This window comes from Rhipicephalus microplus, chromosome X (genome assembly GCF_043290135.1).
Source record: "Rhipicephalus microplus isolate Deutch F79 chromosome X, USDA_Rmic, whole genome shotgun sequence".
Lineage (NCBI taxonomy): Eukaryota > Metazoa > Arthropoda > Arachnida > Ixodida > Ixodidae > Rhipicephalus > Rhipicephalus microplus.
In genome coordinates this window covers 73,934,133-73,950,653 of record NC_134710.1, presented here as the reverse complement: position 1 = coordinate 73,950,653, position 16,521 = coordinate 73,934,133, and the positions used below count along the sequence as shown (strand labels likewise).

Sequence of the window (16,521 nt, the reverse complement as noted above, 5' to 3'; positions counted from 1 at the left end):
TCCAGTATTTCTTCAGTGTAAGGAACCGTCGTATTTTTGCTCACGTGTTTGTACTCATTGCTGAAGTTCATGAGCATCACTTGGGTTACCTCCCTACAGCTCTGATATTCCTCTGACGATGCAAATTTTGTGGTTGATCAACAGGTGCTAGTAGCTTTCAACGACGCCTTACATGTCTGTTGATTCTTGAGTGCCGATGGAAATAGTGACGCTGGAGCAAGGAGGAACGGTGACTTGGTTTTCTAGCACATTCAAAAAGTGCCTCCCTGACGGCGAGTGCGGCGGCAGTGCTTTTTCTGTGGATAGCGTTATTGCCTCAGACCTTAGGTCGATGACGGCGCCGTGTTGACTTAAGAAGTCTATCCCAATTATCACATCCCTGGAGCAGTGCTGTAGAATTAGAAAGCTGGCGGGGTAAGTCTGGTTATTGATGGTGATTCTTGCTGTACAAACACCAGTCGGCGTAATTACATGACCCCCAGCGGTCCTGATTTCAGGGCTTTACCTAGCGGTCTTCACTTTCTTTAACTTCGTCGTGAAAGGCCCACTGACACGTCACCACTCTCGGATCCAGTGTCGACGAGAGTGGTGACGTTGTGGCCGTCGAACATTACGTCGAGGTCACTGGTTCGTCGTCGTGCGTTGCGGTTGGGTCGTGGCATAGGATGACGGCTACGTTTATTTGCTTCGCTGATTCCACGTTGCGTCGTGACGTCTTCTGTTGGCTCCGAAGGTTTGACGTCAAGACCCTTTTCGTCTTGCGGCAGGTGCTTTCGATTACGTTGCGGCGGCAGAGGATATTCGTTAGTTAGTTAGTCGTATAGCAACCACACCTCCATCGGTTGCTGCCCTTAGTTTTCTGAGTAAGGGGTCGGAGATCAGCCCCGAGCAGGACCGGTGTACTGCCCACGATGTGGTGAGGCGTAGCGGCCTGGCGATGGCGAACGATAACGTCGGAGTGTCAACTGCGCTCCCGCAAGGTAGTCGGCAATGTCATGCGGTCGTTCACCCCATTGTGGACACGGTGCGTTGATGTCGGAACCCCAGAGACCCATCTGTCCGTATTGGGCAACAGCGGTAGGTGTGCCCGGCCTCTCCGCAGTGGTAGCAGAACGGGTGGTTCTCAGGTGCGCGCCAAACATCTGTTTTCCTCGGCACTCTGCGCTGTCCCGCAAGCGAACAGTAGGACGTCGGTGTTGGTGGTGGCGGCGGTGGTGTCTACCGACGGAAGTGCGACGGGGCGGCGTCATGGCATTGATGTGGAGGAAGGGCGTGACGGCAGGCTGCAGCAGCATAGCTCATGACTTGTTGCTGCGGCCCTGAACGCCTAGCGATTGCTGGATCTCCTGGCATACGACGTCTGCGATGAAGTCCACATGAGGCTGCACTGAAGGAAGCGATTTGCACAGCTCTTCTTGCACGATCGTGAATGTCCGCATAGCTTGTAGACGAGAAATTACGGTTGTACTGCCGTGTCCGCATATCGAGCGTCTTCTCTATTGTAGATGCCTCCCAAATTAATTCGGCGACCATCCTTGGCGGGTTCCTGATCAGCCGGGCGAAAAGTTCTTGCTTCACTTCTTGCATGAGGAGGCGAACTTTCTTGTCTTCAGGCATTTCGGGGTCAGTGTGACGGAAGAGTCGCGTCATTTTTTCCGTGAAGATAGTCACATTTTCATTCGGGAGTTGCGCTGTCATCTCCAATAATGTCGCGGCTCTTTCCTTGCGGGCAATGCTCCTGAATGTGTCCGGGAATGTGCCGCGGAAGAGATCCCAGGTCTGAAGGGCAGACTGTCGATTCTCGAACCAGGTTCTTGCCGCGTCTTTCAGATAAAAGTAGGCGCGACGGAGTTTCTCTTACGTATCCCAGCGGTTGAGGGTGACCACTCGGTCGTAGGTCTCTACCCAGGTCTCCGGGTCTTCACACGACGATCTGCAGAAGGTCAGGGGTTCTTTTGGCTGCTGCATCACTACCCCTGCACGAGATGTTGCGGCTGTCATTGTGCCTCTTGCCGTCATCGCCGTGGCTTTTGTGTTGCTGGGAGGGGTCCATATTGGGGGGGCTAGTTCTTTCAGTCTGTGGCTGGCTCAATTGTTGCTGGTGATGTCAGTGTCTTTTTCGCAACGTGGGCTGGGTTCACGGCTTGACAGGGGCGTCTGGTACATGAACCCAGCAGCACCTCCACCAGATGTCACGAGGTTGTGACGTGTACCAAGGCAGCAGACTTAATGATCAGATGAAACTCTTTATTCGGGCTGAACTTGTGGCCAACAAATGAAAAGTAAGATTAAAGCGATACACACTGACACGAAAGCGGCAAACAGAGCGTCGGTCTTCGATCAACTGACAAGCGGCGAGGCATGTCGGCATTTATACACTTGCCATTTAACATTTTAGTGTTATCGCTAGCGGCTACGTACATTCCAGAATAATCTGAAAGGTTCACGAGGTAACATCTCTTCTAGCAACGGAAGCACTCTCAGTTGAAGAAGGCAGAGCCAGGGTGTGCTCAACTACAGGCAGAACTGCAGGAGTAGGCGCATCAGGAGCACGGGACAGTTCTGTAAAAACTTGCTCACGGAGCAGAAGCTGGGCGACAGAGCAGGAGAAGGTTCCGACATTGTGTGGCAACCATCCACATTCAAAATGGTGACCGTATTTGTTTGGTTGCTACTCGAAGTAGGCGAAGTGGCTGTATCTCGAAGTGGAGCAGAATTGCAGACTACCTGATAATGTCCGAGCCTATCGCATTCCAGACAAATTCGGTTCTGAGCCGGACACTCGAGCAAAATTCGCTAAGTGATGAAGTGATCCACAACGGAAGCAAAAAGAAGGCGATGACTGTGCAGAAGAATGTTCGAAAGAGCTCAGAGCTCGCTGCTGGCCTTGAAAGGGCGAAATTGAAGGCACGGACGCACCCTTGTGGCGGCCTTCTCGTGCCTACGAGGCAGAAGGGTGGCCATGTTGCGCGTCGCGTTGAAGCTGCGACGAAGGGGAGCCATCTTGGTTTTCCCGCCGAAATGAAGAAAGAAGGCTGCCATGTTGGCGGTGCCCACAACACGAATGGGCGCCGTGAGGCCCCACAGAAGAATGTTGCACCGAATGCGGGGTGAAGTGCTCTAACTGCACGCGTACAAGTTCATCCTCTCGTGCGATCGAGAGGGCTTCTGAGAGGGTGATGGACGAGCTTTTTTGAAGGAGCCGGCAACGGACATTATCGGTTGCAACGCCAATAAATAGTTGCTGCCGCCTGTTCATGCTGTTTTCAAGCGCGCCGAACCTGCAGGACGCGGAGAGCGACTGGAGACTAGCTATGAAGTCTACAATGGGCTCACCGGAGAGCTGACAACGCTCTTGGAAGCGTAGGCGCGCGACATTATAATCGCAGGATGCATCACTGAAATGGTTGTCGAACAAAGCGACTGCAGCTTGGAATACATCAGACGACGCAGGTGTCTTTAACCCGTTGGCAGAACTTAACGTCAGATAGTGTTTCAGGCAGGCGTGGCCCAATGCGTTAAGCAGCAGTGCCTTCTGCCGCTCCGGTTTGCTGGTGTCTTTCCCGACCGCATCCACGTACGCTTCGAAAATGAGCTTCCAATCAGCTCAAGAAATCGGCGAATTTCCGGGCGTGGAAAGAAAAAGTTGTGGAAGTATCGGAGACACCATCGCAACAAGAAAATTCTAGACTGACCGAAAAAAGAAATCGAACACAAAAAGAGAAACACCAACCCGAAAAGAAGAAAAAGAAAAGCCCACAGAGCCAAAGGCAGGAATGAACGAGGCAACACGGCCGTTCGCCAGAACAAAAAAGCGATGGCAGAAAAGCGCCGAAGTAACGTCGAGCAGAATCGGGAAAGCGAGGCGGGCAGAAGAACGAAAGAAAATAGACCACGAAAGAAGCTGTTTGTACTTCACTTCGTCGCCATTGTTGTGTCAGGGCTGCCTGGCCGGGACGCCGACGAAAAAGAAGGAACGATGAGCCATAGCAGATAGACGCCGCCAGCAGCAGCCACCCACGACTTCGGCACTGCGCACGCCGATAGAAGAGCGTCCGCCTCCAAGAACAGCAAGTCACCAATTGATTTATTTATACATATATACACATACAGCAAGTCACATATTGATTTATTTACACATACATATATATATATAGTACATAACACTTCCACACGAGGTGCCAGATAACATTTGAAACAGAAACCAAAACTTACCGAAACAGCACAACACAACAGAACGCACTTTTTTTCTAAAAAAAATCGGAGCAAAGTTGTGGGGTGCGTTTATTATGAGGTCTAATTTATGAAAACTTTCGGGAGAAGCTAAAAATACAGTAATACAAAAAAAAAGTTAGGTCGCTTAGCCTTTCGCAATTGACATACGCATACACTGTTTGAAAACAGCTTCTTTGTTGCACTTTACTGATCTTCGGTGGTTGATGGCACTATCTTCTGCAAGCTGACCCCGCGCTGACCGCGCACGCCACATAGCGCCTTGTGGCTATCTTTTCTCACAATCGCTTAACTGCAACAGTTGTATCCACTGCGATCTTAAGGGCCGCCCAGAAGCATGCACTACGACGCACTTTGGCAACTTCGCTGCAACCTCGCACAACGACCGTGACGACACCGTTAACATTGTAGCAACCAACATTGCAGCAAGCTACCTACGAAGTATCAAAACAAACCGTCAATAACAAGACTATTGACAAATAAGGCCGCCACCTCTCTTCCATGTGAGAAGTTCTTGTACGGGCGGATAACAAGCAAGCAAGAATCGAGGGTGCTACCATGTTGCGTAAATCGGGGGGGGGGGATCCAAATTTTGATGGCTGAAGTTGGGGGTGCGTTTATTATGCGACTGCGTTCGTTACGCGAGTAAATACGGTATAGGTTCAACAGAATCTGCACTTGCTAGATGTGATAACTGCAGAATATTCAAGTCAAAAAGGGGTACTGACACCATTTTTCGCAGAGGGTGTTTACTCCGCCATACAAAATATCCTGTACACAGAGATGGTTCTGAGCAAATGTTAAGCTCAACAAATCCTGAAAACATTTTATTTTGGTATTAAAGTGAATGTTCCATGGCACACCTACCGACATCGACACTGACGTAAGGTTAAAGTACTAATTTTAGTGACGCAGCAGTCCTGTTATACGCAATGAACGTGAGGTACCAAAACTTCCAAAATTACCACTTGTGTGCCATCAAAATATTCAAAATGGCCACTCGTGCATCACCAACAAAGCCATGGTGAGTAGCGGACGTAGAAATGTCACGATTACTTGCACAAGCACATGACGAGAAGCTTATGCAGTCTTGCAACGACAGGGTACAGTAGGAGTCGAAACTCACGCTTGGCAGTATCTACAGTCTGTTTCACACTTAGGGGAAATTTCGTAGCGTGTGGCACCACGATGTGGCCAACGCGGCAGTCACACGCTGGCAGCAGCTGGTGCATGCGCGAAGGCTTTAGAGATAGTAGGGCTGAACAGCTGAACCACGTCGTCAGCTATGGCGCTGCGCACTGACCGCATTGTCAGGCAGCGAGCGATTTTAATTGTTACTGTGGGAACTGAGCCAATATCGCTTATCGTGTACGCTTCACTCTACTGTCCAAAATGAGCACCGTCATCACTGCCGCTTGGGACATGACGAGGTATTAAGCGAAGTTGGAAACTTCACGCAAGCATTTCGGTGCCAGCAAGTGAGTGCTGCCTCATGTAATAAATTTTATTGATAACAAGAATGTTTAGGTCGTTATCCAGACCTACAGCATTTTTTAACTCGTTCTCATTTATTTAATTTTATTGAACCCTCATAGCTGCACGGCAGTTGTTGTAGAGTGCTTTGTTTTTCCTTAGCGTGAAATAAGTACCATGCACTGTATGTGCTCATTATAGTGCTCCTCGTAGCAGTGTACTGCAGTGCACACACAAAATACTGTTTCTAGAAGCCCATTATCACGAATGAAGGCTGATAGATTGGCATCGTTCAATGTTTAGTACAGAATATTGGCCTGCCATGCGATGCGGTTAAACATCATGCTCCTCAAGTGCCTGCGCATGGGCGGGATGCTGCCAATGTGCGCTGGTCCCATCGTGATGCTATGCACTCCGAGATTTCCCTCAAGTGTGAAACAGGCAGTACATTTTCTAGGTCCTCGAGGGCTTGGCCTTTCTTTTACAAAAAAAAAAAAGACAACTGAAAAGTTTCGTGTTAGTACCTTTTGGTCTCGTGTGTTATCGGCTCAACTTAATAAGGGCAGAAGTGATCAGCAGAATTTTGTAGAATGTCTGCAATTCATTGTTTATTGGGCTCGGCATCATAAACATAGACTTGAGCAGTGCAAAAGCAGCCGTTAAGAATGGAGTAGGCTTGGTTAAAAATGTGGCAGTTTGAGTCAATTGCCATGGCACATTTTCATGAATTAGCACAATGCCGAAACGTTGAAGAGACAAAGAAAATGACAAACAGACATCGGAAAGGGTAGTATGGTATTTAGCTTGCATATACATAGATACAATAATTTCAAAATGCTCCTTGGTATTACAAAATTACTCACAGATACATACAAGGCATTACGAGTGCTTTTTCTTGCATATTATTTCTTCCTAGCTTTCTTCTGCCTGTCCTATGATGTGAATACATTCCTCTATCACCCCTTTTCAAGTGCTGAACAAATGCTGAGAAAGCTGGGAGTTCATCATTGGTTTATTGCCATGTCAGTTAAGCGGTCCTTATAGTTCCTTGCTGCGACCTTTGTTAAGTCGATTTTTTTTTTTTAATTTGAACTGAGGGTGATATTTTGCTCAACATGACTGACCTCAGTGAACATTACTGAGAATGTGTTTACAAAGTTTTTGTGTAATTTGTGCACCCCCTATTCAAACACTAAAATGAGAACAAACATGTACTATTTTTCTAAGTAAATGCTTCACTTTACCCGAGTAATCAAATGTCTACTTGAATATAAATGGCAGATAAGACTAAGAACCTTTCAGCCACATGGCAGCCTTTCTTATATGTACAGAACATGATTGTTTACTCAGAAGCTCACCATACTTTGAGTGTAGTATACAAATTTTCCTGTATTTGCTCCTGGTAATTATTTTAAAAGTAATAAAATACTGTCATAAAAAAAAAATGAACTGTTGCCACTAGCATCAAAGTGTGGGTACTATGTAAAGTGCCTACTAGAAAATCCATGAGAACTGTTTTCTCACCAGAGAAATATACATAAGAGCATTTTATTATTCAGAAATGAATGCACAAAATTTGAGGACAACAAAAAAAAAAGAGAAAGCCCTTTGATATAAATTGAGGACCATCTATATAGTTCTGAATTGTAGGCAACCTTCAAAATGCACTTGTAAGCAGAGCAAGTAAAACTGAAAAGGGCTTTCCAGGATTAAGTTAAGAAAAGCTTGTCTTTTAGCATGAAATTACTAGGATGTGCAATTTATTCATAGCATTAATAACCTGGTAACTTTAACAATGCAGCCTAAGCAAAAAAAAAGAGACCACTTACTTGTCATACTTTTCCAAAATGCTGTAACAGTATGACCGGTTCCCAAAGTAACTGAAATACAATTTGTAATGAAAGGCAATACACTATGAAATGGGTGAGCAGTAAATCCTGCACATTTTGTAACAATAGCACAAGGGGCCCTGACAGACTTCTGTAACATATTTCAGGGACTTTGAAACTGCCTTTATGTAGTTATTGTTTGGAATACTGCTTTCAGAAACATTTAACTACAACTTTCTCTCCAATTCTTTCAAACTAGCTAATATATCTAATTTCCATCCAATAAGGCACGAATCTAGGAACAACATCCTAGTGGTACTGGCATAAATACTACAAGAAACATATCACATCGGTGGTGCTGTCTCAAGTGATGTCAGATCAAGGCTCTGATCTTAAGAAGCTGGCAGTGTAATTTTTTCTTACATATCACAGTTATAAAATTTTAAATTTCATAAGGAACTTGTTCTTTCATTTTAGCGAAGTGCGCACAAGAGATCCTCAGGTATTTCAAACAAAATAATAGTGAAAATTGCACATAGACTAGGGTTTTTCCAGACCTTATAATGACAAATTTGTGCCCGATGCTATAGACGGTTTCAGTGTTTGTAACCAAACTGGCTCGTGCCGAACGGCATACCCCAGCAGACTTCCAGTGCACCACTTTCAGTAATGCTTTTTCAATGGTCCCAGCACTGTTTTCGCGGTGTGTTTGAGTTTGCTGCTTTATTATTTCTGGCACATTTTTTAGGATGTATTTGGTGCGATGTCTAGCGGCTACATGAAGGGGCTAACGTAGTGCATGGCAGGTACAGGCATGGCCACTGCTGCAGGTAACACGGCTCGCGTGGCCGACGGGTGCCCGCAATATATCCGTCATGGGGTTCCGGTGAGCGCAGCCCCCCTGCTCCATGTTACCTCTGGCAGTGGCTGCGCCTGCAGGAGAAGCTTGTCAGCGAAGTTAATTGGGTATGTTGGTTCTGCATGTCGATGTGGATACACTTTGAAGACGCCAACAGGGAACTGATAGTGCACACCTGTCTTTCTCTGTCCGCGTCTTCAAAGCATACCCACATCGTCGAGATGCAGGAAAAGAGTTGCCCGATCCATAGTGAAGTTGTTCAATTCAGCTTTTCAACTATAGAACTGAAAACCTTTCTCCTGTCAAACCCCGAACATATTTGTGTTTTAGTCTAAGCACACAACCTCAGGATAAAATGCTTATTTTTGCACCTGTGTCACACCAGACACTCTTTATAGAGACCAGCGGCGTTCGGAATTGCTCGGGATCTGAAGTGTTCGGTTACTAGATGACGTCAACTGTGACTGGGTCACACGGACTATATATTATGGTTTACTCAAGAGTAAGATATTCATGAATCAAACATTGAAGTTGAACCCACCTAAGCCATGTTCGCACCAAAAGATAAATGAGCTAGAATGCAACAATATTCATTAGCGGCAGAAAGACAGGTGATAAGCCATTTGCTCGCACAGATAAGTGCCCACTCGCCGTCGTCACTTAAAAAAAAAAATCAAAAGCATTGACAATGAAACATGGACACCACGACGTACACAGTACGGCGATTCATGTAGAGCACAGATACTTTGTGTCCCATGTTGTTTCAAACGGTACGCATCATTATATCGCTCGAACTATACGAGAAACACTTTTGCCATGCAATTTCAGTGTTATCTTTCACGTTTGGTTACCCACTTTAGGCGTCAGTACACTTATTTGCCACAGGTGGGAGACGACAGCGACTGATGTGTTCCCGGTAACCGGGACTTTTGACCAGTCTAAAGTCTGAGTATCGCCTCTGTACCATTAGTGTGCGCTGAGCTTTACATTGCCTTTAATGAAGTGGGCAGGAGAAGCCTACGTGGTCTTAACGGGAATCCAGTTCTCTCGTGTGATAAAAACAGAATGTTTTGACTAGCATATAAAATTAGTTCAGGCTTGCAGACTGCATCCTGGCTTGACAAAGCTGTGCCCGAGTTGAGAGCGCTTCGTGGAAATAATTTTATCTGCATAAAACATCGGAACAAAAGCAGCCACGGCCAACAAAAAAGGTTAAAACCACGCAAAAACAAGCTAAACTGGAAGTTTCCAGGGGTGATTTTTCGGTGAACGCACAATGTTGCCAGTGACCAGCAGGCTGTGGCAAAACCGTCTATATGTGAATCCCATAAATTTTCTACCCAAATCCACAGTTTTGGTTTTACAGTTTTTGTTTCGACACTGCGTGGTGCCATTATCTTAATCATAAGGTTTTTGCACACTTCCGTGTTACATAGCATTAGTTCTATAAGCAAACCACTGCCGCAGCGACCATTTGGCACACCTCATGATTACCACGATTTTATGCATATCAGGACTGTGTAAGCAGTATTTGGCTGTCTTTAAAGAAAGGTCATCTCGGCTGCCGAAACCGTCGGCAACTGATTAATGGGGTTGGCAATTTGGCATGAACGAGCCAAGCATTTATGGTTAGAGGAAAGGAAAGAGAAGGAAGCCCTCTTTGTGTGCAGCAGCCGGAAAAGTTTTTGGCTGCCGAAAAAGTGAGCGCTAGTGTGGTATTTCGGTTCCGATTTTGTGGTTGCCAGATTCGGTTTCATGTGAAGTGTTTTCGCCCTCAGGGGGCGCTACCCTGTGTGTATATGTGCGGCATTGTACAGAATAAACGAGTTCCTGCTTGGCTATCGGCTGCTGCATGCCTCGTGTCGGCTGGCGCTTCAGTGTCGTGCCCTGTGTGCTCCGTGCGGTGCGTCCGCCGCAAGATAAAACATATTGGCGACGAGTATCTGAATCCATATGCATCAGGTGTCAAGGTGGGCATCCAGCCTTCTTCATCGTGCTGTCGACTCAGCACCCGTACAAGCTGTCCCACCGCTGCTGTATTTCTTGCGTCTATTCTACATTTCTACACTTTCTGTGCGATTCCAGTCACGAGGCGTGCCCTCGTACGCGTCTCTCCTGAACTGCCGTCTCGACGCTCTTTTCAGCAAGCATGAACACGGCTATCCCTCCACCTTAATTCCTTCAGTTCCCTGGTGCACCGCCTATTCCATGGAGGCAGGGGCGTCCCGTGTTACAGGTTTACATCGACGCTGCTGCCAGGGACGCCACGCTGGAGCACAAGAAGGCGCTGCTCCTGAACACCTTGGCTGTCGAGAGACTTAACACCTACCTGCATGCCGCCGAAGATGCGCCGGGAGCTGACCGACAAACTCGGAAGACGACGCCGGACGTGTACGACGCAGCCCTTGCGCTGCTTAACGAAATATTTGACCCGAAACCAGACGCGACGTGTCTGCGGGCCCACTTCAAAGCCCTGCATCAGGGCCCAGACCAGTCGGCAGTAGAATTTATACAGGAAGTACGCCGAGTAGCCAAGCTTTGTGAATTCGGCGTGGCGGGCGATATCCTCGCTTTCGACCAGATCGTCTCTGGCATCGCGTCGCCGCACCTACAAAGAACTTTCTTCAAGATGGGCAAGAACTTCACACTACAGAAGGCGCTCGATGTAGCGAGAAAGGAGGAGCGCGTCGACCGCGCGTTGCTACAGTTATCTGGAGCGAAAGTCAACGCAGTGTCGTCGCGTCAAATTCAAAATGGCGGCTCAGCTCGCCGAGCGAGTCAAGATGCTAGGCCAAATGGCAGCCGTCCTCCCCAAGCTTCGGCGCAAGATGGCGCCGGTGGGACTTCTCCTGCGTGCACCTCCTCGCCCTCTGCTACTGCGGATACCTCCTCTCCAGTTTCGCCGCTGGCTCACGCGGGTGCCTGCCACCGCTGTGGGTCGACGCGGCATTGGGCCAACTCCGCCACATGTCTTGCCAGGAGCCAAATGTATTCGCGGTGCGGACGTCGTGGACACTTCGCGCGGGTCTGCCACAGTACTACGGAGTCTTCCGGTCACAAAGGCACATCGACGGTGACCAATACAGTTACTGTCCTGCAAGTGGACGAAACGGTCACCCCCAATGGACTTCTGCATCTTCCCGTATGGATCAATGGATCCACTTTCAACATGCTCGACACTGGGGCAGCTGTGTCATTGCTGAATGTCCAAGATTATAAGAGGAACTTTTCGCATATCAAGTTGCTACCTTCGCACCTCGTTCTACAGAAATACTTGCAGCAAGTCATAAAAAATCATGGCTATTTTAAGGCAACAGTCTCGTACAACGGCAACTGCGCCACGATTCCCTACTACGTCACGGACAAAGGCACCTCGCTCCTGGGATTAGATGCCATTCGAGCTCTGAAAATAACCATCAGAGATGAGACCCTCACTTGCTCTCTCGTCGACTCCTCAAATGCGCCACAGGAGTATCACCACTTATTTTCGTCGGACATCGGCACCGTCCGTAATTACGTTCACCGTGTCAAGCTTCGACCTCGTGTGCAGCCAGTGGCGGCCAAACTGCATCGTCTTCTCTTCTTGCTAAGGCAACAAGTTGCCGACGAGCTGCAACGACTAGAGTCGACTGGCATCATTGAGAGGGTAGGTGCTTCGGACCGGGTGTCTCCCTTGGTCGTCGTCCGCAAGAAGGACAATTCCATCCGACAGTGCGTCAATCTCTGTGAGCCAAACAAGGCCATCGTAGTGGACGGGTTCTCTCTACCTCACATCGAGGAACTTTTACAACAGTTAACAGGTGCTAAAATTTTTTCTAAACTTGATCTTGTGTCTGCATACCACCAAGTTGAGTTAGCGGAGGAGAGTTGTGAACTTCCTACTTTTGTAATGCATCAAGAGTTTTACAGATTTCACAGAGTGTGCTTCGGGCTGGCATCTGCGCCAGCTATTTTCCAAAAAATGATAAGCGATGCACTTGTGATGACGTTTATTGAACCAGAGAAGTCGCAACGATGTCGCAACGAATAATGGCCGTACGACAAGTCTGGCAAAGGCGGCCCAGGTTCTCGTGCAATCAGAGCACGGGGTTTTTCGTTCTCTTTGGAAGGCGCATACGCGTTAGTGCGTGTGCTCCACTACAATACCCCCCCCCCCCCCAGGGTGAAGAGTAGCCATCCTGGCGACTCAGGGAGTAGGCACAATGAGGGGGTCGTAGTAGGGCTTGAGACGATCGACGTGTACTGTCTCACGTCCTCGACGGCACAAATCTGGCGATTGTGTTAGGGGCTCGATGATGTAATTCACCGGGGAGGTTGCGTCAATGACACGGTATGGACCATGGTACCGGGCCAGAAGTTTAGAAGACGGGCCAGAAGTTTAGAAGACAGGCCAGGAACGTGCGGGGGCACCCAAAGCCACACGAGGGAGCCAGTACGAAACGTAGGCGCTATGTGATGAACGTCGTCATGTCGGGTTTTTTGTAGACCTTGAGCCTCACTTGTCATAGACTGAGCCAACTGACGGCAGTCTTCAGCGTATCTGACGACTTCCGAAAGCGGGGAGCACTCTGATGCATCAGGGCGGTACAGGAGTATGGTGTCGAGTGGGTGGGATGGTTCCCGGCCGTACAACAGAAAGAACGGGGAAAAACCGGTAGTCGCTTGCGTTGCGGTGTTGTAAGCGAAGGTAACAAAAGGTAATACAGCGTCCCAGTTAGTGTGGTCGGAGGAGGTGTACATCCTCAGCATGTCGCCAAGTGTGCGGTTGAACCGTTCAGTGAGACCATTCGTCGGTGGATGGTACGCGGTAGATTTCCGGTGGATGATGTTGCATTCAGCGAGAATAGCTTGGATGACCTCCGACAGGAACACTCGACCCCTGTCACTGAGTAATTCCCGTGGAGCCCCGTGGCGGAGAATGAAGCTGCGCAGAATGAAGAGTGCAACTTCATGGGCGGTCGCTGCAGGTAGAGCTGCTGTCTCAGCGTAGCGTGTCAGATGATCGACGCCGACAATAATCCACCGGTTTCTAGATCGACTATATGGGAGGGGGCCATAGAGATCGATACCCACGCGGTCGAATGGGCGAGCCGGGCATGGGAGCGGCTGTAACATGCCAGTAAGGTGCCGCGGAGCTGTCTTGTTCTGTTGGCAAGTGGTGCAAGACTGAACGTATTTCTGCACAAAGCGATACATTCCTCGCCAGTAATATCGTTGGCGCAGCTTTTCGTAGGTTTTCAAGACACCTGCGTGAGCGCTTTGGGGGTCTGCATGGAAATTCATGCAAATGTCAGAGCGCATATGAGTTGGGACAGAAAGGAGCCACTTTCGACCACCAGGCATGTAGTTGCGGCGGTACAGAATGCTGTCTCACACGGAGAGTGGGCTGCTTGTCGGCGTAGCGCTCTCGTGGAAGGGACAGCAGACGGATCGGTAAGGTAGTCGAGTAACAATGCAAGGTATGGATCTTTACGCTGCTCCGAAAGCATGTCAGTGGTGTCTATTGGCGACAAGGTGGTAAAAAGGGGTGACAGAGAAGCCACATCTGGGGTTAATGGCAATCGCGAAAGTGCATCGGCATCTGCATGCTTGCGACCGGAACGATATACTACACGGATGTCGTATTCTTGCAATCGAAGTGCCCAACGTCCCAGGTGTCCGGACGGGTCTTTCAATGTGGACAGCCAACATAGAGCGTGGTGGTCTGTGACCACGTCGAAAAGACGGCCATAAAGGTACGGGCGAAACTTCGTCAAGGCCCAGATTATGGCCAAACACTCCACCTCTGTCACGGAGTAATTCAATTCAGCCTTCTTGAGAGTGCGACTTGCATAGGCGACTACGTATTCGGCTTGGGTGCCTTTCCGTTGTGCCAAAACTGCACCAAGACCGATGCCACTTGTATCGGTGTGAATTTCTGTGGCAGCAGCGGGGTGGTAGTGACGAAGAATAGGTGGTGAGGTCAGCAGGTGGCGCAGCTGGCGAAATGCGTCGTCACATGCAGGTGACCATGCAGATATACTTTTGCTGTTGGAAAGCAGACTCGTGAGAGGTGCGATGATGGATGCGAAGTTGCACACGAAGCGACGAAAGTAGGAGCACAGACCGACGAAACTTCTTAGGGCTTTCAGTGATGTGGGCGACGGGAAGTCAGCTACAGCTCGAAGCTTATCGGGATCCGGAAGAACATCGTCTCTTGTGATGACATGTCCCAAGATGGATAGTTTTCGTGCTGCGAAGTGGCACTTCTTGGAGTTAAGTTGTAGGCCTGCAGAAGTTAGACACGTCAGAATCTCGTGGAGGCGAACAAGACGTGTCGGGATATCAGATGAAAAGACTACGATGTCGTCCAGGTAACACAAGCAAGTTTTCCACTTATGGGCACGCAAGATGGTATCGATCATGCGCTCAAATGTGGCAGGTGCGTTGCAGAGCCCAAATGGCATGACTTTGAACTCATATAGGCCATCTGGCGTTACAAAGGCTGTTTTAGGGCGATCACATTCAGCCATGGGCACCTGCCAATACCCAGAATTCAGATCCAAGGATATAAAGTACTCGGCGCCTTGTAAACAGTCAAGAGCATCATCGAAAGGATTGTTTCGAAACATGTTTGAGGTTAGGTATTGAGCTGTGGTCACACTGTGAACGAAGTCGCGAATGATGAGAATTGTGGCTTTTACAGTGTCCTAATGTAAAATGAGACCCGTATTCAGAAAACACTCTTTACCTCTGACAATTTCCTTATTTTACGTGAGGAGCCCTTCATGTCTCCTTATATTACAAAGCTCCTCGAGGGAGCCTGCATATTTTAAAAGTTTCCTTTAACCTTCCTTTGTAAAGGGCTGAGTCAGTAAGGTAAGGAGCAAGCTTCACAAGTCTCGAATCGAGAGTACCAGTGAAATATTAACTAAATGCCTGCTTTTAAGCCCGAATAATAAATATTGTTCATGCTCACTGATGAATAACTACATGTACATTGTCCTTTCACAATATGTGTGCACAGACTTTTTCTTTTGCATGAGGAGTTAACTAAAGCCACATGCTCAAAATAACCATGATTGCCAAACTCTCATGATAAAAGAAATAATCTCTTTTTTATTTTTTCCACATTGATGAGCTTTCACATATACCTTTGAAATTCGTTTTTCTCAAGCTCCATTCATGGGCAACTTCTCGAGTTTGATATGTGTGGTTTAACGTCCCAAAGCCATCATAAAGTTATGAGAGACGCCCTACTTCTCGAGTTGAACATCCTGTTTCTGGTGCTTCTGATAGCCTGTTTGGGATGAAATTTCGCCAATATATTTCTCGAATATGTGAAGAGTGCAAATATCTTGTTTAAATTTGATATGGCCTGTATAATTATAATGAACTAAAGGTAAGCAATTAGTAGGATCAGAGGATTCTAAAAATTCTCGCATTAAAATTTTTATTGTTCCATTAAAATGTTTTATACACACTTCTTGCTACAGTTGAACCCCTTTACAAGAGGCACGCTCTTGTAAAGCCTTTATCTTGTAAAGCCATTAATCTATAGCTTTTACAAGAGGTTACAGATTAATGATGCTTTTCTTTTTCTTTATCGAATCACATTTCACTTGACACCGTACAGCCTAGAGTTAGAAAAGGACAGCATAAGAACAGCTTACTTCTTGCAAGAAATCCATACAGTAGCAAAATTTTCCTTAAGTCAAATCACTAACCTGTCATCTTCTGCATACAACTTTATGGCCTGGGTGAATAGTTCAACAGCCTCCTTATGGCGCTCCTGAACGCACAATTCATATCCTTCCCCTGGTAAAGAAAAATGAAGCATTTGGACAACATGTGTTTCAACATTCAAAACTGCTTGAAGCTAGGTAAAAACTACTAGGTAAGAACTAGAGAGGGCTGAAGAAAAGCAATTTGTGCTCTAACTTAGACATTCACAGTTAGCATATCACTAAAATGTGCGGAACCTACAGAACATTCTCATTTGCGCAAACTGTGGACGTTTTTAACAGGGAAGCTGGTTGGGCTATTTGGCGATACATAATCTTAATCTTACAGTATAACAGTTGAATATAGATAACAATTTACAACATGCCAACAAACACATTTTAAATTCCTGCCAACAAAAAGCTG

At 47.5% G+C, this 16,521-nt stretch overlaps 1 protein-coding gene across 6 annotated transcripts in view; it reads right to left on the bottom strand.

Moving 5' to 3' along the window:
• LOC119175942 (uncharacterized) overlaps positions 1 to 16,521 on the bottom strand; it is a 217,852-nt gene that overhangs the window by 35,355 nt on the left and 165,976 nt on the right. For all 6 annotated transcript variants that reach the window (XR_012886828.1, XR_012886832.1, XR_012886829.1 and 3 more), the window contains 2 exons: positions 16,101 to 16,191; positions 7,536 to 7,586 (listed from right to left, as the gene is read on the bottom strand). Coding sequence is in view for 1 of the 6 variants with exons in the window: in XM_037426995.2 (XP_037282892.2) it covers positions 7,536 to 7,586; positions 16,101 to 16,191 (142 nt within the window). In the remaining 5 variants the exon portion in view is untranslated. The remainder of the gene's footprint in view (positions 1 to 7,535; positions 7,587 to 16,100; positions 16,192 to 16,521) is intronic.